Here is a 26,153-nt window from a genome sequence, read left to right on the forward strand (position 1 = left end):
CATCAATGTGACGAGCCGAGAGAAGGGTTGTGAGTCAAAGGCAGGATGCAATCAACTGAGTACTTTATTAAGGAACACTCTCCTTTATATACAAAACCTCAAGGCAACAGGAAAATACATGTTCGAGAAAGTGACAATGTTACAGAGGGAAAACCAGACATGAATTTTCGTGTTCGTTTTAGTGCGAGAGAAGAGCGAAGATACAAGCATAATATATACAAAAGGAATTATGTACAATTGTGTGACACACGGTTGGTACACCTTGCACCACATCCCTTAAACAGATTTTGAAGTGAATGTTTTAAACAGTTTTAATTTTCAATTTCTTTCATTTTATGACTCTAGATATCCCATTGACTTCTCAATATTGTAAACGGTTGTCTTTTCACATTACAGATTCTCTCTCTCTCTCTCTCTCTCTCTCTCTCTCCTCTCTCTCTCTCTCTCTCCTCTCTCTCTCTCTCTCTCTCTCTCTATGAAAAACTTCTTTAATAAATACAAATTGTTTCGTTTACTGTAGATAGGCTCATGTTTCTTATATTCAGTCATTATACAGTATATATGATGTATATATATATATATAAAGTGTATATATACATATATATAAACTGTATATATACATATATACATATACAGTATATATATATATATATTATATATTATATATATATATATATAAAGTATACAGTATATATATACATATATATATACAATATATATATATATATATATAGATATATATATATATATATATATATATATATATATATATATATATACACACATATACATATATATATACACATATACAATATAATATATATATACATACTGTATATATATATATATATATATATATATATATATATATATATATATATATATATATATATATATACACAATATATATATATACACATACAAATTCCTCACGGTGGTGGTCTAACATTTCTTAATATTTAACTACATTAAATCTCATCCTACTACACTACGGTTATTGCTGTATGGATTACATCTGTTCATGGTGTGAAGGATCTTCCCCTTATTTAACAGAGAACTCGGCTCTAGGACGATTTTTCCCGATTGAGATATCTACGGACTACCGGTACTTGTTTTTTTTTTCCTGTGTTTCCTTACTCTTCGTGTATTATTTCCCTACATTTCCTGTAATATTTCCTTACTTTTCTGTATTTTTTCCCTACATTTCCTGTAATATTTCCTTACTTTTCTGTACTTTTTTCCCTACATTTCCTGTAATATTTCCTTACTTTTCTGTATTTTTTCCCTACATTTCCTGTAATATTTCCATACTTTTCTGTATTTTTTTTCCTACATTTCCTGTAATATTTCCATACTTTTCTGCATTTTTTCCCTCCATTAACTGTAATATTTCCCCTCTTTTCCAGTAATATTTCCCTATTTTTTGTAATTTCCTTACATTTTTCTGTAGTTTCCCTATTTTTTCCAGTAATATTTCCCTATTTTTGTAATATTTTCTTTGTTTTCCTACATTTCCTGTAATATGTCCCTTCTTCTCCTGTAATATTTCCCCAATTTTTTTTTAATGTTTCCTTACATCTGTAATATTTTCCCTATATTTCCAGTAATATTTCCCTACTTTCCCAGTAATATTTCTCTATTGTTTTGTAATATTTCCTTACATTTCCTGTAATATTTCCCTACTTTTCTAGTAATATTTTCCATACATATCTGTAATATTTCCCTACTTTTCCTGTAATATTTCCTAACATTTCCTGTAATATTTTCCCTACTTTTCCAGTAATATTTTCCTACTTTTCCAGTAATATTTCCCCTACTTTTCCAGTAATATTTCCTTATTTTTTTGTAATATTTCCTTACATTTCCTGTAATATTTTCCCCACTTTTCCAGTAATATTGGCCTATTTTTTTTTTTTTAATATTTCCTTATGTTTCCTGTGACATTTCTCCTATTTTTCCAGTAATATTCCCCAATTTTTTTTTTGTAATGTTTCCTTTAAATTTCCTGTAATATTTTCCCTACATTTCCTCTAATATTTCCCTACTTTTCCTCTAATATTTCCCTACTTTTCCAGTAATATTTCCCTATTTTTTTTTAAATATTTCTTTATATTTCCTGTAATGTTTTCCTACATTTCCTGTAATATATCCCTACTTTACCTTTAATATTTCCCTACTTTTCCTGTAATATTTCCCTACTTTTCCAGCAATATCTCCCTACTTATCCTGTAATATTTCCCTACCTTTCCAGTGATATTTCCCTAATTTTTTAATATTTTCTGTAATGTTTCCCATTTCCTGTAATATCATACTTTTCCAGTAATATTTCCCTATTTTTTAGAATATTTTCTGCAATGTTTTCCTACATTTCCTGTAATATTTCCTTACTTTTCCTGTAAAATTTCCCTACTTATCCTATAATATTTCCCTATTTTTTTAATGTTTCCTTACATTTCCTGTAATATTTTCCTCGACATTTCCAATAATATTTCCCTAATTTCCTAGTAATATTTCCCTATTGCTTTGTAATATTTCCTTATCTTTCATGTAATATTTCCCTACTTTTCCTGTAATATTTCCCTATTTTTGTAATGTTTCCTTAAATTTCGTGTAATATTTTCCCTACATTTCCAGTAATATTTCCCTACTTTTCTGGTTATATTTTTCTATGTTTTGTAATATTTTCTGTTATGTTTTCTACATTTCCTGTAATATTTACTTTCTTTTCCTGTAGTATTTCCCTACTTTTCCTGTAATATTTCCCCCCTTTTTTAATATTTCCTTAAGTTTCATGTAATATTTTCCATACATTTCCCTACTTTTCCAGTAATATTTCCCTATTTTTTTTTAATATTTTCTTACATTTCATGTAATATTTTCCCTACATTTCCTGTAATATTTCCCCACTTTTCCAGTGATATTTCCCCATTTTTTTGTAAAATTTTCTGTAATGTTTTCTTACATATCCTGTAATATTTTCGTCCTTTTTCTGTAATATTTCCTATTTTTTTTTAATGTTTCCTTACATTTCCTGTCATATTTTCCCTACATTTCCAGTAATATTTCCCTACTTTTCCAATAATATTTCCCTATTATTTGTAATGCTTCCTTACATTTCCCTGTAATATTTTACTACATTTCAGTAATATTTCCCTACTTTTCCAGTAATATTTCCCTATGTTTTGTAATATTTTCTGTAATGTTTTCCTACATTTCCTGTAATAATTTCTGTACTTTTCCTGTAATATTTCCCTATGTTTTGTAATATTTTCTGTAATGTTTTCCTACATTTCCTGTAATATTTCTTTACATTTCATTTAATATTTTCCACACATTTCTTGTAATATTTCAGTAATATTTCCCTATTTTTTGTAATTTCCTACATATCCTGTAATATTTTCCCTACATTTTCTCTAATATTTCCTTATTTTTTCCAGTAATATTTTCCTAATTTTGGTAATATTCCCTACATTTACTGTAATATTTTCCCTACATTTCTGTATCATTTCCCTACTTTATAATAATATTTTCCTTATTTTTTGTAATATTTTCTTTGTTTTCTTACATTTCCTGTAATATTTCCCTACCTTTTCCAGTAATATTTTCATACTTATCCTGTAATATTTCCCTATTTTTTGTAATATTTCCTTACATTTCATGCAATATTTTCCCTACATTTCCTTTATATTCCCTACTTTTCCAATAATATTTCCCTATTTTTTTTGTAATATTTCCTTACATTTCATGTAATATTTTCCCTACATTTCCTGTAATATTTCCCTGCTTTTCCAATAATAGTTCCCTGCAATATTTTCCTTCATTTATTTTTAACATGTGTATGGGAAGGATCTTCAACCATTGAAAGCTATTCGGTCTTTCAAGGTAATACACAGAATTTTACTTAAACTGGCGTGAGCGTAAGGGATTCATACTTGCATACATCATTACTTCAAATTTGAATATAGATCACGTAAGTAAATAAACTTTAATTCCGACCGGTTTCAACTTGGACATAATACCCTTGCGTGTTTACGCTTTACATGAATATTCAATTTCATTATTATGCCTAAGGAGCAATTAAGTTTAATGAAGGTCACATATACCAAACTTCTCCTGTCTTCTCTCCAATTACTGTATATTTTGGTATCAAAATGTTTCCGTTGAAAAGTTTTTCTTAATTTTGTCTTAATTTCGTCTTACTCGTACTATTCTGATTTCTCTTTAGAATTAGTATTTATAAAGTAAGCTTACGTAGTGTGCTTGTTAAATTGCCTTAGGTAATTGTTAAGTAAACTGTATTAGAATTTTTTTTTTTCTGTTCGAAATCAAAACCAGTCAAAGGAAACCGTAATAGAAATCCAGTTAAATGTGCTCTGTTTATTTACTTAAAGTTGTCGTTGTTAAAATAAAAGTATTGTCTATTTACATATCGTTGGAATTGTCCTTCCAAAATTGAATTATTATGTATTAATTGTTTCGTTAAAATTTTAGTATTCAGTGATTGTAACTACTGTATATATTTCGAACTCTGCAAAATCTTTTATGTTGAGCAGATTGACGTAAATCCTGTACTGTACTGAATATGCATGATCTATTTTAACCTTGTTATTGATCTTAAAATATATTTTACTCTTTACTTACAGATAGTTTATTTGCTATTCATTTTTTTTTTGGTATTTGTTTACTGCCAAATTATGCAGTCCTGCAGCTCTCCTCTTCTTGTATAGTAATTAGGAGGGTCTTCAAATATCGAGAAAGCGAAAAATGGCAAGATATGCTGAGCTAGGGGGGGGGGGGGGTTATAAAAAAAAAAACTAACTTGGAGTCCTCACTAAACGACCTGTAACTGACATCGTCAACATAGTCAACCAAACAAAAGTTCATGATGCAAGCGTACATAAACAGAAGTTCGTGATGCCAGCGTACATTTTGATATACTGCATATTCAAAACATATAATAAATAAAAAAATTGAGTGATTACTCAAAAGTGGCACTATTTGTGAATTATATATTTTATGGACACTTTTGAGTAATTACTCAATTTTTAATTTAATATTATTCAGAATACATATCAAATGTACGCTGGCATAACGAACTTCTGTTTATGTATGCTGGTATCACGAATTCTGTTTGGTTGACTATGTTGACAGTCAGTACCAGTTCGTTTAGTGAGGAAACCGAGCTAGATTTTTTACTACCCCCTCCCCCCCTTACTCAACATATCTGGCAAATTTTTGCTTTCTCGGCATTCAAAGAACCTCCTAATTACTCTTCAAGAAGAGGAGAGCTGCAGGACTGCATAATCTGCGAGTAAATTGGAGTCCATGGGCTTGTAGTATCCTGGTCTTCCATCTAGTAGTAATGGTAGTAGTACTTCCTTCATCAACTGTCAAGTATGTTACGTATTTCGAGTTCTTCTACCATCAGTATTTAGTCACTCCCGGTTTTTGGGATAGATTAGGCCATCGGGATGCCTATTGATAATGTATACCCACAATTGTGCACGTGGATCTCCACAGTAGGTCCGTTGATCACTTCATCCCTAAGTTCCTTAGACTTATTAAGGAACTGGAATATTTCCACCTTATTATGCCACTCGCTCTGTCAAATGAATAAGGACGTATGGAAAATAATTATACTATTACACTCAAAGTGCCACACGCGCCCCGCACACAATTGCGCACGTACACACGTGTGGCCGGACACACATATACACGTGTGTCAAGACTTGTGGAAAATAGTTACACACATACAGCCTAAAGAACACGGTCGCGTTTTCGTGACGTATAGAAAAAAAAGTCCTATCATTCATCCCTCGTCTTGTGCCCTGTAATGTTTCGTAGCTCTCGTAGGGGAAACCCCCCATCTGGTTATGAGGACGAAAAATCATCCACGAGAACCGTATGTGTGGGTTAAAGGTGTTTTAATGGTGGCGGGAATGGACGAAGGTAGATCCAGTACAACTGCCTCCCCAGTCCGTAAATCTTCTGAATGGGAAATGGAAAAGCTGGAGGCGAGAAAGCCTCGATGAAAAATGGTCTGGAATTGACTGTCTGCATGTCTGACACACACACACACACACACACACACAAAATGGAGTTGATTTTAAATTGCCTGAGGGTATATCAACCAGTACTCTCTCTCTCTCTCTCTCTCTCTCTCTCTCTCTCCTCTCTCTCTCTCTCTCTCTCTCTCTCTCTCTCTCTCTCTCTCGATGTTACCATGTTATCGAGTTTTGGAAAGGGATTGATTTTAAATTGCCACGTGAAGCTGATGGTATATGAACCAACACCTTTGAATGAAAATCATCGGTGATCTGTGTAATGGACACGCTATCATGGGACCTATTTAAGATGATTCAGTTTCTTTATTCTAGTTCCTATGTGGGGGGGGGGGGGGGCAAGTGACGTATTGGAAGGATCCTGAATTAGAGGATGTTGATTTGTTTGTTATTACCTTGACCTTTTTGGTTACAAAGTTTTGGTGTTCAGGAATCGCTCGATTAAATATTTGCGCAAAACAAATGGTTTATATTTCTCGATTTGTTATTGCCGCGACTAATTAATGTTATTAAAGAAACTGTAAATAAAGCAGTTATGTTAATTGCATAAAAATTGCATCCCTTATGCAGTGGTAAGTATTTAGGTAACAATGTTAGATAACTTTGCCAAGAGGTACTCAAGGCGCGACAGCTATTCTTATCATAATACACCCAAGAAAGGCCATAATTTCTTTTTAGCATTCTATATTATTTATCTGTATATGAAAAAAATCCGTAGGATAAGAAAAAAAAGACTATGAAAATGGATGGCATTACTGTCGATAAATAAAACTTATATAAATAGCAGTCGAGAAACTGTTCCTTTTTGTATAAGATGATGGTAATAAAATCTATGAATGGATAATTCACCACATGGTGTCTTATTGTGACACAGTGAAAACTAGTTTGGTTCGCTTCTATAATATATTTTTGCATAATCAGTCGTACTATCAAAGAGAGAGAGAGAGAGAGAGAGAGAGAGAGGAGGAGAGAGAGAGAGGAGAGAGAGAGAGAGAGAGAGAGAGAGAGAGAGAGAGAGAGAGCCAGAAACTGCGTGTTGCTATTGTTTGCATGATGCAAGCAATGAATATTGCTGTGTGCGTGTACTCTTCTCAGGCTCGTGTGGGATTAAAGCAGACTGGTGGTTTCTGGCAACCTCCCAACAGCTCTCCACCACGTGGATCAGAATAAAAAACTCTACGTGATAAAGTCTCTCCTCTCTCTCTCTCTCTCTCTCTCTCTCTCTCCTCTCTCTCTCTCTCTCTCTCTCTCTCTCTCTCTCTCTCTCCATTTCATCGATTTATGTTTCGCTTACAATATTCTCTTATTGTTTCAGAAACTGAAGTTAAAGCACAGATGTGCGAAATGTCAAATAAACAAATGGTGTGTATACTTCAAAGAAGGGTGCGCTGCAAACCTGCACAGTAATAGTGCATGCCTGTTATGTCAGCAGGAACAGGAAATAGAAAAATTGAAAAAAAAGAAAACAATTGATAAAAATCATGTCCAAGTTCCAACAGTTAGAAATAAGGAACAAAGAAGTCATAGATGATGTGGTAGAAAATGGTATCGGGTAAAATCAAGGACAGAACCTAGAGAGGAAATAAGCACCAAAAACAGACTCCATGAAACTCACTAGATGAAGGGTAACTAAGGCCAAGAAGACTAAACAACAGACTAGAAATGTAACTACCACCAAAAACAGATTCTCCCCCTATCAGAGGGAGAGGAAGACGAGACGTTCTTAATTGGAGTTTCTATGGTAAAGGACCAAGATGAGCACTTCGGCCTCAAAAAGAGGAGAAAGGCCAGGTTCTATCCAGGTGCCAACGCACAGAAGATAGTAGTTAAAGTTAGTAAAACTACAAAAAAGAACAAGACGACCAATATTATTGTTCAGGCAACTGGAAACTACCTATTCGTAAGAAAGGATAGTGCTGGCCAAACAAAACCTTTGTTTAAACAGCTAGAAAAAAAAATAATGTTGAAACGGCTAGAAACAAGACTAATAATACTAGTTATAGGTATTCTCCCAAAACTCAATGTCAGCCACTTCACCCTCAGTAAGGCCATAAGGATAAACGAAAGGCCCAAGTCTGCATGTCAGAAAAAGAAAGTTAAATTTATAGATCTTTGGGGCACTTTTTACGGCAAGAGAAAATTATACAAAAGAGACGTAATACATTTGTGAAGAAGGTAAGAGTGTATACGGAAACCAACTTAATCTCAGCCTGTACCATTACTTAAACACAGTAGACCAAGAACAAACTAGACCTTTAGTAAACCTCTCCAATAACAAATAGAATCAAGTTGGCAGAAAACTGGATAATAAGGTTAAGGTAAAACCAAAACACTGGTAAATCAGGGAAACTAGCAAAGCCACAGAGGAAGAGAAATAAGATAGAAAATGTCCTCAATGGCACAATTTAGTGCTCAGAAACAAAATGAAAAACTTCAGAGCAATGATAGATAGTTAGGAACTACATTAGATGTCACAGGCATTACCGAAACCTGGATTAAAAAAAAAAAAAAAAAAAAAAACTAAGGATTTTATTGGAGAATACTAAATTCCAGGTTTCAAGCTTTTCAAGAAGGATCGCCTTATCAAAAAGGGGGGAGCGGTAATGCTCTATGGTAGAAATACCTTAAACCCCCGTAGAAAGGAAATTAGACACCAAATGTGAAACGACAGGTGCAAGTATCAACACCATAGGAAAAAATATTTCCATACTAGTAATATACAGACCACCTCATCAAACACAAGAACAGGACGAAGAGCTGTATAGACAACTTGGACAAGAAGTTAACAGTAAGCGACATAGCTACTAGAAATTGTCAAGAATGAATTCCTCCATCAGTGGGTCGATAAAGCATCTAGAGGAAACAACATATACTAGATATTCTTCTAACAACAGAAGAAAATTCAGTATCCAGTCTTTCAGTAGGCGAAAATATTGGCAAAAGTAACCACATAATAGTTAGGTATCAGGTAAATATTCCTCGGCTAAAAAAAAAGAAAATTATAAAAAAGCTAGACTACATCCACTGGATAAAACTGAAGGAATTTAGAATATGACGAAACATGGAACATAGATACACAATGGGTCTCCTTTGTAGAAATATATAAAGAAATAAAAGGGGCTAAATGTATACCACATAGAAAAATTTTACCAAATGGAACTCCACAACCTAAGTGGTTCAATAAAGAAATAGCCAATGCAATAAGTAGAGACAGAAAACATGAGTCAGTGGTCCACAGTCTTCAATTCATGAAATTTCCAAGCACAGGAAGGTTGAGCCGAAAAATAGATAAACTAGTTAGAAAGGTCAAGATCAATGAAGAGAAAAGAGTGGCTTCGTCTAGTAAAGAAACCCAAGAGAATGTTTTGCATATGTAAACAGTAGAAAACCAATAAAAATAAGATTAGCCCATTAAAAAATTCGGAGGGTAATCTTATAACAAATGATTTGGAAAAAAAGCCGAACTGATGACCGCATATTTCACAACTGTATTCACTAGGAAAGAATCAACGACCCTTCCCGAACCAGCTATCAAATATGAAGGACCACAACCATTAAATAGAATCCCCTTTACAATGGATGATGTTTAAAAGAAGATAAAAGGACTGCAAGTCCAAGGCACCAGGTCTAGATGATATTTATCCAAGAGAGATTATAGATCTAGAAGGAGAGATAACCCCACACTTATACAAAATGTTCCAAAATACAGCTAACGAAAGAAAGGCGCCACAAGGATGGAAACAAGGCAATGTTCCTAAAATCTGCAAGAAGGGAATAAAAGAAGAACCTGACAACTACAGAAAGAAAGGCGCCACAAGGATGGAAACAAGGCATTGTTCCTAAAATCTGCAAGAACGGATTAAAAGAAGAACCTGACAACTACAGAAAGAAAGGCGCCACAAGGATGGAAACAAGGCATTGTTCCTAAAATCTGCAAGAACGGATTAAAAGAAGAACCTGACAACTACAGAAAGAAAGGCGCCACAAGGATGGAAACAAGACATTGTTCCTAAAACCTGACAACTACAGACCTGTGTGTAACTTCAGTGCCTTGCAAAATTTTTGAATAATTTATAGTAGATTCAATAGTAGAACATATAAAGAAAAATAAAATGAAATACTGTGTGTTAGACATGGTTTTAGCCAAAAGAGGTCATGTGTGACAAATCTTGCTGGAATTTTTCCACATGGTGTTTAGCATTAATGACAAAAGCAGGATGATTGACATCATATATATAGTCTTTCAAAAGGCTTGAAAAAGTTCCTCCTTAAAATTAATGGTCAAAATTAGAGCACTAGGCATCATTGACGAGCCGGAAAATGGATTAAAGATTGGGTAACAAACGGAAAACAGAGTTGTAATCAATGGAAAAGCTTTAGAGTAGGCAGCTTTTACAAGGATACGTCCTTGGACCATTGCTATTTCTGATCTACATTAACAACGTAGATTTAGAATTAACTAGTAGAATATCCAAATTTGCCAATGAAACTAAACTAGGCATAAATGCTGCGAACTCAGAAGACGTAGCAACCTTAAGAGAGGACTTAATGAAGCTAGGAGAATGGACAAGAAAATGGCAAATGCCTTTCAACTGAGGGAAATGTAAAGTCATGCACATAGGTTATAGTAACCCACAACCAAATTAGTCACTGCTGGGTAATGAAATAGAAAGTGTGGACCAGGAGGAAGATCTCGGTATTATTATCAGCAAGGGTTTGAGGTTCACCAAGCAGAGCATAAAAGGTGAAAAGAAATCACAAAACCTAATAGTTTACATAAATACAGAAACAAAGACATTGTACTACAGCTGTATACTATTATTATTATTATTATTATTATTATTATTATTATTATTATTATTATTACTTGCTAAGCTACAACCCTATTGGAAAAGCAGGATGCTATAAGCCCAGGGGCTCCAACAAGGAAAATACCCCAGCGTGGAAAGGAACCAAGGAAAAATAAAATATTTTAAGAACACTAACAACATTAAAATACTGGTATTTCCCATACGAACCGTAAAAACTTTTATCAAAACAAGAGGAAAAGAGGTAAGATTGAATAATGTGCCTGAGTGTACCCTCAAGCAAGAGAATTCTAACCCAAGACAGTGGAAGACCATGGTTCAGAGGCTATGGCACTACCCAAGTCTAAAGAACAAAGGTTTGATTTTGCAGTGTCCTTCTAGAAGAGCTGCTTACTATAGCTAAAGAGTCTCGTCTACCCTTACCAAGTGGAAAGTAGCCACCTGACAATTACAGTGCACTAGTTAACCCCTTAGGTGAAGAAGAGTTGTTTGGTAATCTCAGTGTTGTCAGGTGTACGAGGACAGAGGAGAATCTGTAAAGAAAAGGCCAGACTATTTGGTGTATGTGTAGGGAAACCTTACATCACCAGTAAAACCCCAGTTAGAATACAGAGTCCAATTCTGGGCTCCAAATATTCAGAAGGATAAAGATAGACTGTAAACAGTACAAGCTAGGGCCACCAAACTAGTTCTAACACTAAGGCAATTGGATGTGGAGTGGACGGAGGATGGAACGTTTGAACTTATCTGATATACAAACTCGTGACTAAGGGATCAGTTAATAGAGGCATTCAAAATTCTTAAAAGAATAACAAATGTAGATTACAACAATCTATTCACGCTTAGCACAAATCAGTCCAGAGGTAACGGATACAAACTGGAATTGAAAAGATACAACAATACTCAATGTGGCAATTTTCTTACATAAAAAATAGCAAATACTATACTTGGAATAGACTTCCGGCGGATGTAGTAAACAGTAACACGGGAAAGGAGTTCAAGAATAAGTTAGACAAGATCATAAGAACTCCTAGATGTTTAAACTAAATCGCTCTTTATTTTCAATATTTTTCAAAACATTTCAAATATTTGCTTACATTCAAGTTGAACAGAGAGAGAGAGAGAGAGAGAGAGAGAGAGAGAGAGAGAGAGAGAGAGAGAGAGAGAGGGGGGGGGTTATAAAAATGTTAGAAAATAACATACTTAGGAGTAGAAATAGAGGAAATTGCGATACAAATGTCTATTTAAGGTGGTTGTTTGATTTTGAAGAGCAACAGAGGACGATATTACTTTGAAACCATATTCGGTATAAAAAATATTGTGTAAATCATGATGGTATAGTTGAATATTGATGTTTATTGGATTTAAGTGGTGCGTCATGATAGTGAAGTTGCTGTAAGTCTATTATTGATCGTCGCATTTATTTTTCTCTAAATTTTGGATAGTGAATATATATATATTATATATATATATATATATATATATATATATATATATATATATATATATATATATATATATATATACACTAGCATTATTACTTTTGCTGACTCGTGGATACAAATATCGGTGCAATATGATTTTTGATTGTACAGATTTTTGCTGTTATTTGATTGCATATCTTAACCGGGAAAACCAGTTATTTTTTATTTGATTGCATTCATGAATTTGGACCCTAAGGTCTGACTCTAGGGAATATAAGACAATTCAGAGGTCATGTACAATTCTGGGAAAACCCCACATTGCAGTATGAAGTAAAAATAGGAAGGAATTGCAATCGGGAGGTAGATAAAGAGGTTCAAGAAGTTATTATTATTATTATTATTATTATTATTATTATTATTATTATTATTATTATTGTGAATCATTTGCTCACAGTACTCGTTTATTTTCTATGTAATTAATTCAGCGACACACAGCTCGGAGCATATAAGAATAAGACTTCCCTCAGATTCTTCATGATTTACCTGGGGAAATGTGACGTACAGTAGCTAGATTGGTTTGAACCCAGTGATTCTTTTTTACCCGGTTACCTAAATTTGTTGTCTTCGTTGTTGGTTTTAAGAAATAAGCATCGTAGGAAGCATTTCCGGATTCGAGTGGCTTGGGCCGAAATATTTTGATTTACATCTTGTTCATTTTGCCGATGATTTTGTAGATATATAAATAGGCACTTTATACTTTATTAATAAAGCACAAAGCTTGGTTTTGGCATTCTTAGCGTTTTATTGCCTATAGGAAATGTGTGTGTATATATATATATATATATATATATATATATATATATATATATATATATATATATATATATATATATATATATATATATATATATTTGCAGTATGTATGTATGTTTGTGTGTGTAATGGATAACATGTGAATTATTAATGTATTTCAAATACCGGTAATTGAATCTGCAATTTTGTGACATTTTTTATCTAATATGAACTTAGTTTTTGAGTATTTTTATTCATTTAAACTAAGTCTTAATATGGCAGGGATATCATTGTGATAACCAAATGATAACTAAATTTTCCAAGAGCAACCTTCCGCAGAATATGATTCATATATCTGTAACAATGGAAATTTATTAAAAATTGAAGAGAAAACTTGGCAAATTTCAACTTTCAGCTAAACTATGGAGACAGACTTTTGGTTTCATTGTAGAATCAGTGTATCATGTGGTTTTTCTTCTTTTTTTCCAATGGGATTTAATAAATTTTGAACAGTTTTTCTTATTTCATTTCATAAGGGGTACATATTTATCTATAATGATTTATTTTATCTATTTTATTGTAAATAACGTTTATACATTACATACACACATTTTTTACGTTTGATAAATTTCTTGGCTCTGTGTTCTCATTGGCTGTAATTTATATTAGTTACGGTGTATTATAGCAAATTTCACATCATTATTATTTATTACAATATTGAGTTTTGATGCAAGATGGAAAATTTCATTGATTTTAGAAGACTAATTTTGTTTTCAGACAATATTTTATATCTTCATGAAAAATATATTGCCTAATTAGTACAAAATTTAAAATATTACTTTTATACAATAAAATCCTTTTGTTTCTAGACAATTATTCTTCTAATTTATTTTTTTCTTTCAGATGGACTCCTTCCTGGGTAACACACGACAGTTTTTCCAGGGACTGCCGTCCTCAACGCGTGGGTATGGGCACTCAGCACCTAGGGATGAAAGCCATGCTCCACCCACGCCAACACCTCCTGCCACGCCTACTTTGCCACCTGCTCATCCGTACCACCCGTATCCACAACCCATGACAGGGGCAGTGCCAGCCACCAGTGTGCCTGGATTACTGCCCCCTAGTCGACCCATGACACCTGTAACACCATCTCATAAGCCTCCTGATCACGGCACATCTGCTTCATCTTACAATATACCTTTCCTTCACCCAACTAGTACTAAACATTCACCTGCAGATGCTCGCTTCCTCCAGCTTGAGCACTACCGCCAAGGATCGTTACCTGCAGGACCAATAGTAGCACCATCTTCTACGAGATCCCAGTCACATAATAATGATCAAGGACTAACTGTTGAGTCACGTATGTCCTCGCGCATATGTGCTAAGCCTTCATCTCTGCCTGGTGAAGGACGGTCCCATATGCCTGTACATAGTACACAGGCGCTCGGCACAGATTTGCGCCATTCAAGAATTTACAATAGCACACAGCCCCTTCCTAATGATGTAAGAATGTTTCCTCATTCCTACAGTTCTCAAAATTCCTCTGACTCGAGGGTGGCGGCGACAGCAACTGCAACAGCATCAGCAATAGCACCACCACCACCACCACACAGTGATAGCAAATATTTTCCCAGGCCAGAGCCACGACCCCCTGACCTTCGTATTCCTGAAGCTCGAGACCGTAGAGCAGACCCTCACCATGAGCATTGGGGTCCGTACGGAACTCCACATACAAAGTCCTTCGAGAGACTTGCACCTTCCGTCCACATTGCTGAAGCTTCTGTTAGTGTGAACGGCTCCAAAGATACCCGGTACTTGGGCAAAAAGTCTGAAGAAAGCGCAAATGTTAGTCGGGCAGAGAATTCACTATTCAGAAAAAGTATTGAATCATTACAGGTAAATGGTTCTAGAGATTCACTTTATCCTAATGGGTCTCACAGCATTCATTCTATTGAAACAAAAAGAGATTCCTCTTCTGGATTGAAAATTGATAACCGCCCAAAGGAAGATTCTGCTCTTGACCTTTCAGTAAAAACTGTTCGCCAGACTTTTGACTCTAGTGCTCTAAGTGTTGAAAAAAGTCATAGCCAGTCCCCACATATAACTACACCATTGGTGGAAAAATCATCAAAAGATCCTCAGAGACGAACTCCCAGTTCATCTGTTCCTGTCAGCTCCCCTTACAGCAGAACTCCTAGTAGGGATGCATCACCATTACAACTATCAGAATTAATCAAAAATGCCCCAGGGATTTCAGGAACTTCTAAAGGAACTTCTCCAAGTCATTTTCATCAATATAGTGTCACAGTTTCGCCTAGACCTGTGGAATCCCCTAACCTCTTGACACAGCCATTGCACATGCTACCACCCACAAAGAGGACAGGTGACCCACCCTACTATGATCATGTATCCAAGTATGCTCGGGTGAGTCTTAATCCATCAAACAAAGCTCCACCTTCTTCAGCAGATCATGCTCTTGATAGGTCCTTAATGAGTGCCCATAAGGATACTTTAATGGACCAAAGTCGTGGTTTACCTTTATATGTAGCATCATCTGCAAGTAAAGAGTTAGATATTAGAGACATTGGTGAATCAAAAATTGAAAAAAGACCACTTCATCCAGATGCGAGAGACCATAGTGTTGACTGGAGGGAAAAAAGAGACTTATCTTCTGAAAGACGTGATTTAAGTATTAGTATAGAACGGAGGAACCCTACACTCGACATTAGAGATTCAAGCCTGGAGAGAAGAGATCTAATTAATGAAAGCAGAGACTTCAGCTTCACCAGAAAGAATACAGCACCTGAGGGGAAAGGGAAAGACTCAAATTATGACAAAAGAGATACTTTAACAATTGAACCTAAATATCCTTATGGAAATCATCCTGCAGCTTCTGTTGACCCTTACAGGACATGGGTGATGAACAATGATCATTCTAAATATAACAGTGTATCAATAGACAGACAAAAATATGTGCCAGGATCCCAGCCTGTGCCAACTTCCGTCCCTACTAGTTCACCTCATCCAAATTCTAGGGTTCCTTCTGCTCAACTAAATTCTTCTTACCAACATCCTCCAGACACAAGACTACCTCAGACTCCTCATACTTCACAGGCGAGTCATACCGCTGCATCTGCACGTGCACCATCCCAAGGAAGTTCAGCTCAGTCAACTCCAGCCAAAATCCACCAACCATACATGCAACAATCACATAGTAATAGTAGTAGCAGCAGTGGAAGTGGCAGCAGCAGCAGTAGCAGTAACAGTAGTAGTAGCAGTAGCAGAACAAGTCAGATACCTTCTACCCATGGCAGTAGCCATCCATCACACTCTCTTGGAACTGCTGGCCCCCTAAACTCTGCATCTCAACCACATTATCCTTATCCATACAATCCTGCCATAGCAGCTCATTATGCTCAACATCAGCAACAACACCCCAGGCAGGCAAGGCCACCATCAGCCTATCCACCATTTAGCCTGCCTCAGAGCACCAAATCATCATCTCTTCCACCGCCTGCTCTTACTACTCAGCACGTCCATCAACCTTATCTGTATCCTCAGCACCGCAGTGATCCATCTCTGAGTTTATATCCAAATAAACGATCAAATCAGTTATCGCCACATCCATCAGGTTCACCACATCCTTCTATATCTCCTCATCCATCAGCATCACCCAACACTGCAGCATCTCCTCATCCGGCAGCATCACCCCACCATATGATAGCTTCACCACGATCAGTGGTCTCTCCTCATGTTGCTCAGCAATCCAGAATTCCTCAATATTCTCCCCACTCTGCTCAGAGATCACCATCTGCATCAAGTATGCAACACAGTTACCCAGGAAGCCTCCCTCCCAGTCCTTATTCAGGCCACCAGTCTCATGTATCTCATACCACCCCTCCATCATCTAGACCTTCATCTGCAACTTCCCAATATTCTCTCTCTTCTCAGACAACTACAGCATCGTCTCATCCTCAGCCTTCCCCATACCCCTCATCGGCACATTCACAATCACCAGTTAATCCACCACAGTCTATTACTAGTCATCTGTCACAAACTTTTTCAGTTTCATCCCAGTCTCAGTCTCCTCATCCTTCACAAGGGCCTCCTACACATTCTTCACAGACACATACAGGGAGCCATCCTCAACCTCCTGTGTCTCATTCATTGCAGCTATCAACAACAGCTGTTTCTTCAGTCCAGTCTCAATATAGCCATGCTTCTCACCCACCTGTAACACATCATACACAGGCTTCTATTTCTTGTCAAGCTCATCCTACATGGGTAACCCCACCATATGCAGGTCACATGACTAAGATCACAGAAGGCAGCGCATCACAACCACACCCTTCTCAGTCTTACCCACCGCAGGGCTACTCCCATCAGTCTTACACTGCTAAAACTCCTTCACAGTCTCGTTCCGCTCATCCACCAGCTTCTCCACAGCATCATACCCCACATCCACCTTCACAAGCTCGCTCACCTCGTCCATCTCAGGCTCACCCAGCTCAACAACCTTCTTCTCAGTCGCAACCTACTCATCCATCACAGGGTCCTGCACCACAAACCCAACAACCATCCCAGGCTCACACATTACAACCACATCCTTCTCAGCAACCCCACCCACCTCTATCTCAAGCCCATCCGGCTCACCCATCCCGGTCTCAAGCCAATCCACCTCACCCATCCACATCTCCAGCCCATCCACCCCACCCTTCCCCATCTTCAGCCCATGCACCTCACCCATCCCGGTCTCCAGCCCATCCACCTCACCCATCCCCGTCTCCAGCCCATTCGGCTCACCCTTCCAGGTCTCCTGCCCATCCACCTCGCCCATCCCCATCTCCAGCCCACACAGCTCATCCCTCGCCCTCTCCAGCCCATCCGGCTCATCCATCCCCCTCTCCAGCCCATCCGGCTCATCCATCCCCCTCTCCAGCCCATCCGGCTCATCCATCCTCATCTGCTCATCCACCTCACCCTTCCCCAGCTCTGGCTCATCCATCCTCATCTGCTCATCCACCTCTCCCTTCCCCAGTTCATCCATCTCACCCACCCCAAGCTCATCCATCGCAACAACTCCATACATCACAACCTTCACAGTCTCAGCCTCCTCATCCTTCTCAAGCCCAACCACTGCGTCCTTCACATGCTCATCCTCCACAGCCCTCACAGGCCCATCTTCCGCATCCTTCACAGACCCAGCCTCCGCATCCCTCTCAGGCCTATCCTCCGCATCCCTCTCAGGCCCATCCTACTCATTCTTCACAGGCCCATCCTTTGCATCCTTCTCAAGCCCATCCTCCTCATTCTTCACAGGGTCCTCCACCACATCCATCTCATCCCTTGCATCCTTCTCAGGCTCATCTTCCGCATCTTTCTCTGGCCCATCCTCCGCATCCTTCTCAGGCTCATCCTCCGCATCCTTCTCAAGCTCATCCTCCGCATCCTTCTCAAGCTCATCCTCCGCATCCTTCTCAAGCTCATCCTCCGCATCCTTCTCAAGCTCATCCTCTGCATCAATCTCATCCTTCTAGGGCCCATCCTCCACATCCTTCACAGGGTCATCCTCCACATTCTTCACAGGGCCATCTTCCGCATCCTTCACAGACCCATCCTCCACATCCTTCACAGGCTCCTCCCCCACATCCTTCACAGGCTCCTCCCCCACATCCTTCACAGGCCCATCATCCACATCCTTCACAGGCCCATCATCCGCATCCATCACAGACCCATGCTACTCCCACATCACCGCAGTATCCACCTCCACCACAGAGCCAGCCATCTCACCCTGGCCAGCCTCAGCCCCCTCATGCAACACAAGCACAGCTACCACATTCATCACAAGCTCAACCACGATCATCATCAGTCCATCCACAACAGGACCCTTCCCGTCAGTCGAGTCAGGCCCATCCCCATCCTAGCCACCCACCACTGTCTCAGCAGTCACAGGATCATCCATCGCATCCATCCCATGTTTATGCATCACATCCCTATCCACCACATGGACATAATTCGCATGTTCAACCACCCAGTGTTGGCACTTCCCATAGTCATCCCCCTCAAACACATCACATGCAGGGGCACCATCAGCCCCATTCTCCAAGGGGACTGCCTCTCCAGAGTCAAGTACAATCACATCCTCAGTCTCACTCTCCTAGGGGCCACCCCTCCCAGTCTGTCTCCCCAAGAGGCATTGCATCACATGCTCATCCAGTTTCTGGACACCCCCATGGATATCCCCCTCAAGAATACCCTTCACCATCACACCCTCCCCATGACAGTTCCTTGCAAACTTATTCATTACATGACCATTCATCACAATCTCATCCCCTTATGCGGTTACCATACCCGTCATCGGTCAGATCACAGACCATTCACCCACATCAAAGCTCAGATCCTTATGGTATGCATCCTCATGTACCTCATCCTACTTCAGGTCATCATGCAGAATCTTTGCAACAACATCCTCACCCTGGGTACCCTCCCCCTGGACATCATCCTTATTATCCTCCTCATCAGCAGTATCCTCATCCCCCTATCAAAACAGAAACCCTAGCATGTAGTTCACAATATTCTGCATATCCATACCAGTCTCATGCGAGTGGTAAGCTGGAATCATTACCACCAAACAGAGCTCAGCCAGGTAATCTTGCCCAGCCACCACCTGGTGCTTTGAGCAGTCCAAGACCACCCCAAGATTTTGATCCATCTCGCATACGCACCAAAGGAGAGCAGAAATCATTTGATCCTCGGAATGCTGAAAGTGGCAATTCAGATTGCAAGTCAGAGGCTCAGTCAGGCTATCAACCAAACCATCAGAAAATAAATAGCTTACCAGTTGCAGATGATACCAAAGATCAGGCAGGAGGGACTAAGCCTGATGTAGAAGGTCTCAAACTCTCTAATCTGGAGGGTGATCAGAAGGTTCCAGTCATAGGCAAAGAAGAAGGTAAAGCAGAAGTGGTTCAGTCAGCAAATAAAACCCTGGAACCAGGTAAGGCAGCTTTGGCTGTAAAACTTCATAAGAAGCTACAACATGCCGAAAGTATGGAGTCGTTAGAAACAAAAAGAGAAAATATTCCTGAAAATGTAGTTCCCAAAAAGGAAGAAAAAGAAGAAGATGAATGGGATAAGGGCTTTGATAAGCTGATGGAAGATTTGGCTTCTAACCCAGATAGCGTTACTAGCAAAAAGTGCCGTAATTTAGGAAGAAAATACTTGCATAAAGTGCAGATACAAAATGCCATTGATAATGATCTTATAGTACCACCATCAGCTCCTGTTGAGGAAGAAGAGGATGACAGTGAACCAGAAGCACCAGTAAAGTTCAGAGGAAAATTCAAGAGTATTAAAGACAAAAAGGTTGAGAGATTAATTCTGACTTACGCTTCCCACTCAGATGAGAGTGCTTTGGATATGATCCCTGATGAGGATGCTAGTGATTTTGAGGAGGAACTCAAGCGAGAAATAAGGTTGAAGTCGAAGAAGCGAGGTCGGGATAAAAAGAAAGTCACAGGTGACTCCAGCAGTGGCAGCGAGGCAGAGAAGGTGGGGAGGAAGAGGAGTGGTGGAAGAGGCACAAATAAAGAAAACAAACCAAACAACAAACAAGATTCTGACTTTTCTTTCAGCACCAGTAACACTTCAAGTGAGAGTAGTGATAGTGATAGCAGTGATGGATCAGACACCGAGGATTCAGATTTAGAGGAATTGGTTAGGCCTGGGAGGAAAGGGAAAAAATCTGATAATGAAAGAAGGAAGTTGAGGAAAAAGTGGGATAGTGACAGCTCTGATTCGGAAGAGGAAGTTTTACCCCCTAGGAGGCCAAGACGAGGTCATAAATATTCCAGTGATGATGATTCATTTAAACCTTTACAGAGAAGCAAAAAGCGGAGAAAGAAGCAAGATTCTAGTGAATCCGATGAAATTCCCATAAAAACGAGTAGGAGAAAGAGAAGATCAGATTCTGAGGAAGACGAAGAAGTGATAACTAGAGGAGGCAAGAAGAAGGGATCTTCAAATAAGAAATTTAAGAAAACTTCCAAGGAAGATTCTGATGAAGATAGTGAAAGAGAAACACCTAGAAAAACAAGAGGTATGAAGAAGAAAATTCAAGAATTAAAAAAAGGTAAGAGAAAAAAGCAGATGCCAATGGTGAGTTCAGATTCTGAAGAAATCACCGACAAAAAAGATGAGAAAATAGACTGTAGAAAGAAACGTGGCAAAATTAAGGCAAAGTCCATAGAAGAGGATTCTAGTGACTCAGACATTCCAACAAAGAAAAAGAGTAGCCCTAAATCTAATGTTATTGTTGATAGTGATGAAAGCGATTCCAATTCTAGAAATGATACGTCGAAGGCCAAGATTAGTGAGAAAAAGGAACCGTCGGTTGAGGAGCCAATCTTAGATGAGGAAAAAGGAGAATCCATAAAAAAAGAAGCCAAGGAAGAAGCAGATGTACAGGAGGTCGAGGAAAACTTGCTTGACATTGATGATGATGATAATGATGCAAACAAAGAACCAGATTCAGTGATTGAAAAGTTGAATAAGATCCGAGAGGAGGAACTTAATAGAGAAGACGTGCAAGAGATGAAAGCATGGTTAGGTGAAGTCAACCGTGAAATTGAGAAACAGCTAGTTAAGTTTCAAGATTTGACACTCAGAAATAACTGGAAAAAACCTCAGTTTGGAGGTGGTGAAGACTTCCTTCATGGATGGCAAAATGAAGTTAAGAAATATAAAGAACAAACCGGAAGATTTCCCAAGAAATTGTGTCATGCTGCCAAGCATCAAGCCACGTCTACACCGTCGAAGAGCTCTCCTAGAAAAGCAAAAGATCAAGATCAAGCAAAGGATTCTCCAAAACGTGGTTCTTCATCTCCTGCAAAGAACACTCGTAGCAAGTCGGGCATTATAAAGACAAAAATTGATGTTGCTGAGGACACAAGACTCAAAGTAGCAGCACGGCCAGAAATTAGCAGTGTAATGCAGAGATTCTTTGATAAGGTTATGGCGGAAACAGGTGGTGACAGTGTAAAGGAAGAAAGTTCATGTAGGAAGTTTACACTTGGGCCATTTCCAGCTTATGGTTCTCAGCGAGTACCCACAGGTCTCACTCCCACTCCGTCTGTTGCTCCGTCTATGATGGCTAGCGATGATTCAGACTTGGATTCCTTAGCAAGTCTTCGTATGGATCTCCCTGCTTCAGATAGTGTAACCGTTTCCAAAAGGTCGATTGCAAACAGCTTACTGAAGAAAATTGGTAGAAAATACAATGTTAAAAAGCTTAATACATTATATCTCAATAAAACTAGGGATATATTAGAAGTCAGCAATAAACCTCAGCTTTTGCCAACACCTGGAATTCCTGCATCTGAGAAAGATCTGGAAGAAATGTCACCTGAACAGCTTAGGGTGGCAACATTCTTTAGGAAAGAAACTGTGGATAATTACAGACGAAACTTTGAAGGCATTATCATAAAGAATGGTATAAATGATTTCACTCCCATTCTTTACGAGTCTCGGACTCGCAATAAAACTAAACAAATCCAAGATGCTGCGACTATTAAATCTGTATTTGGTTTTGATATTCCTCCTCATATTTTAAAGAAGAATGAGGGAAAGAAAGGTAAGAAAGTCATCAAAAAAGTAGAAAAAGATAAAAAGGAGGAGCCCAGAAAGGAGGAAAGCTGTACTAGTACACCTATTGGGTCGGTACTGGCTGCCGGTGAAGAGGATGATGATTCTGAGCTCCGGAGCGAACGCTCAGAATCTGTATTGGGAGAGTCTTCTGTTTCCCATGTTCCCAAGAGAGTCAGAAGGAAGTTTCGAAAATTCAGAAGTGGGTTTGATTATATTCGCAAGAAAAAGAAAGTCAAGGCTGATGACGAAGCTGCACCTTCACGAAAACGATTTGTAAGTATGACATGAAAGTGGGAGTACATTATTGATGATATGTTCCATTTCATATATCTAGGTAACATTTTGAAAATAGTTTCTATATATGCTAGTAATTTTTAAGATACATAATAAGTGTCTTATTTTCTCAACAGCCTGTCCGCAAACATGTCAATTGGCCTGAACAAAGTCGTGATGTTGCTTCTGAAGTCCGAGCATGGGTTGTTAACAAGGGGCTTGGAGAAACTGTCCTGCATAAGGCAGCCAGGCTTCAGTACCATGTAAGATTTTCCTTCAAATATGCAACGAAACTATACCGTCACTATATGAGAACCTTTGCTATTTATAGGGATGTTACTTTCCGCAAAGCTGAAAGATGAGCCATAAGACCTTTAGCGAGAGATAATCACCCAACTCCCTAGTTAGCGGGAGGGGTGGGGGGTAGCCGACTTACCCGCTCACTCGCCCCCCTGGGCCGAGCACCCACTTTGCTTTTTGCTTCATGAGAGAGACGTCTTTCCTTACGCCCCAAACGTACCTGGCCATTTTTCTAGTTTTATCTTGCATACTTGTATAGACTGATGTTTGTTCCGACACATATACAAACCTTCGCTATTTATGATAGGGTATTACTTTCGGCGCAGCTGAAAGACGAGCCATGATAATTTTAGTGAGGGATAACTACCCCATCCGTTAGTTAGCGGGTGGGGGTGGGGTAGACTGGCTACCCCACTCACTAGCACCTCTCGGCTGAGTAACCACTTTACTTTTTGGCTCGGTAGAGGACGGACATGCTGTCCTTCTCTCCCGCAAAGACTGGCCTTGATGTTTTTTGTTTATTTTTATTTTTGGTTTTCTTGTATGTTTTCATTTATCTTACATATATTTGAGTGTATATATGTATAAATGGAAATATACGTTGTTAGATACGTATCCAACTGCCTCCGCCGTAAGGTTGTTGTCCTTCGGCAGGTTCTCAACACTGCAGTGTGTTTGTTTCATTACAGAATTAAAGTTTATAACAGTTCAGCTCCCTTTCGAGGAATTATCTTACATGGAAGATGACTTATTCCCCGAATAGTGTTTTTTTGCAACGGAGCATGAATTGTAATTGATAACAACTTTCTTTTTTTTCACAGGTAACAGCGATGTAGTGCACATGTGGTAGCTCGTGAGCTGCCCTCATTACGAGGTAGCATTCGCTGTCAACCTTCAACTTGATGTTCCTCCTTCGAGGGGAACTTCTCTCTCTCTCTCGCGAGAGAGAGAGAGAGAGTGATTTTTGTTTACGCCTATGCTTTTTTCCCATAGAGCTGGGATAAAGCTTTACTTGGGCTATGTCCTCTTGCGGGAGGACTTCTCTCTCGTTCGCGAGAGAGATTTTTTACGCTTACGCTCTTTTCCCATAGAGCTGGGAGAAAGCTTGCCTTAGGCGATGTCCTCCTTTGGGAGGACTTCTCTCTCGTTCACGGGAGAGAATTTCTTACGCCTACGCTTTTTTCCCATAGAGCTGGGAGAAAGCTTGTTTTAAGTGATGTCCTTCTTCGGGAGGACTTCACTCTCGTTCGCGAGAGAGAGATTATTAAGCCTACGCTTTTTTCCCATAGAGCTGAGAGAAAGCTTGTCTTTGGCGATGTCCTCCTTCGGGAGGACTTCTCCCTCGTTCGCGAGAGAAATATTTTACGCCTACACTTTATTCCCATAGAACTGGGAGAAAGCTTGTCTTAGGCGATCTCCTTCGGGAGAACTTCCCTCTCGTTTGCGAGAAATAACTTGTAGGAGCTTGCTGATCCACCAGGGGCGGTGGCAGAGCTTTTTTCGAAGCAGGTTATCCCTACGCTTATGGTTCTCCTTCAGGGACGGAGCGAGAGCCTTCTCTTAAGCGACTTTCTCCTTTGGGATAACAAACCTCTTATGCGTAGGTGTTATCTTGAACCTGCTGGTTCTTCTTGATCCTTTGGAGTCTCGTTCGATCACCCTTTGGGCTGGCATGATCGTTTGAGCCTTCGGGCTCTCGTCATGTTGATCTTGCTGGTTCTCATGACAGTAGGAGTCCTTTGGGACTCTGCTCAAAACCTTCGGGTTTCAGTTACGCTGAACCTTCGGGCTCTCGTAACGATGGTAACATTGAGCCTTCGGGGTCTCGTGACAGAGGAACATCAATTCCTCATTACGCTGATCCTTCGGGGTCTCGTAACATTAGTTATGCAGAACCGTTGGGCTCTCGTAACTTAGTCACTCTGATACTTCGGTGTTTTGTGACAGGGAAACTTCAGTTTCTCGTTGCGCTGACCCTTCGGGGTCTCGTAACATTAGTTACGCTAAACCCTTGGGCTCTCGTAACTTTATTCACTCTAACACTCCGGTGTGTTGTGACAGGGAAACTGCAGTTTTTTGTTACGCTGACCCTTCGCGGTCTCGTAACATCAGCTACGTAGAACCCTAGGGCTCTCGTAACTTTAGTCACTGACACTTCGGTACTTGGTGACAAGGAAACTTCGGTTTCTCGTTATGCTGAACCTTCGGGGTCTTGTAACATTAGTTACGTAGAACCCTTGAGCTCTCGTAACTTTAGTCACAACGACACTTCGGTGTTTAGTGACAGGGAAACTTCGGTTTCTCGTTGCGCTGACCCTTCGGGTTCGCGCAACACAGTTCACGCTGATCTTTCAGGTTCTCGTGATCTGAGTCATTCTTTTTATGACAGAGAGTTTCCAAACTCTCGTTGTGTTGATCGTTCGTGCTCACACAACACAAGCTATCGTGAACCTTCGGGTGAGCGTAGCAGTGAGTTCTCTCACCAACCTGAGAACTCTCGCGAGCACGGCCAAATTGGCGCGCACGACCGAATCGGCATGCACGACCGACTTGGCGCGCACAACCGTCTTGGCGCGCACGACCGACTTGGCGCGCACAACCGTCTTGGCGCGCACTAGCAAAATGGCGATCATGGAGCGCGGGTTCATCCTTTGGTGCGCCATATGTGCGAACATCCTGTTGCTCGCCATGCGCTCGAACATCCTGTGGCACGCCATGCTCGCGAACAATACACTGCGCACAAGCAACCTTATGCGCGCCAGGTGCGCGAACAACCTCATGCACTCCACGACCGCGAAAAAGGTGCGCGCACGAGCTCCCTTCTGCCTACCAACTGTTCGGGGCAAGAG

General features: G+C 39.2%; 1 protein-coding gene across 1 annotated transcript in view; it reads left to right on the top strand.

The window, feature by feature from the left end:
* The window catches only part of LOC137659013 (uncharacterized), a 91,705-nt gene extending 65,783 nt beyond the window's left edge, over positions 1 to 25,922 (top strand). The window contains exons 2-6 of the mRNA XM_068394113.1: positions 13,990 to 23,004; positions 23,142 to 23,267; positions 24,126 to 24,136; positions 25,034 to 25,212; positions 25,450 to 25,922. Coding sequence (XP_068250214.1) covers positions 13,990 to 23,004; positions 23,142 to 23,267; positions 24,126 to 24,136; positions 25,034 to 25,212; positions 25,450 to 25,922 — 9,804 coding nt within the window. The remainder of the gene's footprint in view (positions 1 to 13,989; positions 23,005 to 23,141; positions 23,268 to 24,125; positions 24,137 to 25,033; positions 25,213 to 25,449) is intronic.
* The last annotated feature ends 231 nt before the right edge of the window (positions 25,923 to 26,153 follow it).

This window comes from Palaemon carinicauda, chromosome 19 (assembly GCF_036898095.1).
Source record: "Palaemon carinicauda isolate YSFRI2023 chromosome 19, ASM3689809v2, whole genome shotgun sequence".
NCBI lineage: Eukaryota > Metazoa > Arthropoda > Malacostraca > Decapoda > Palaemonidae > Palaemon > Palaemon carinicauda.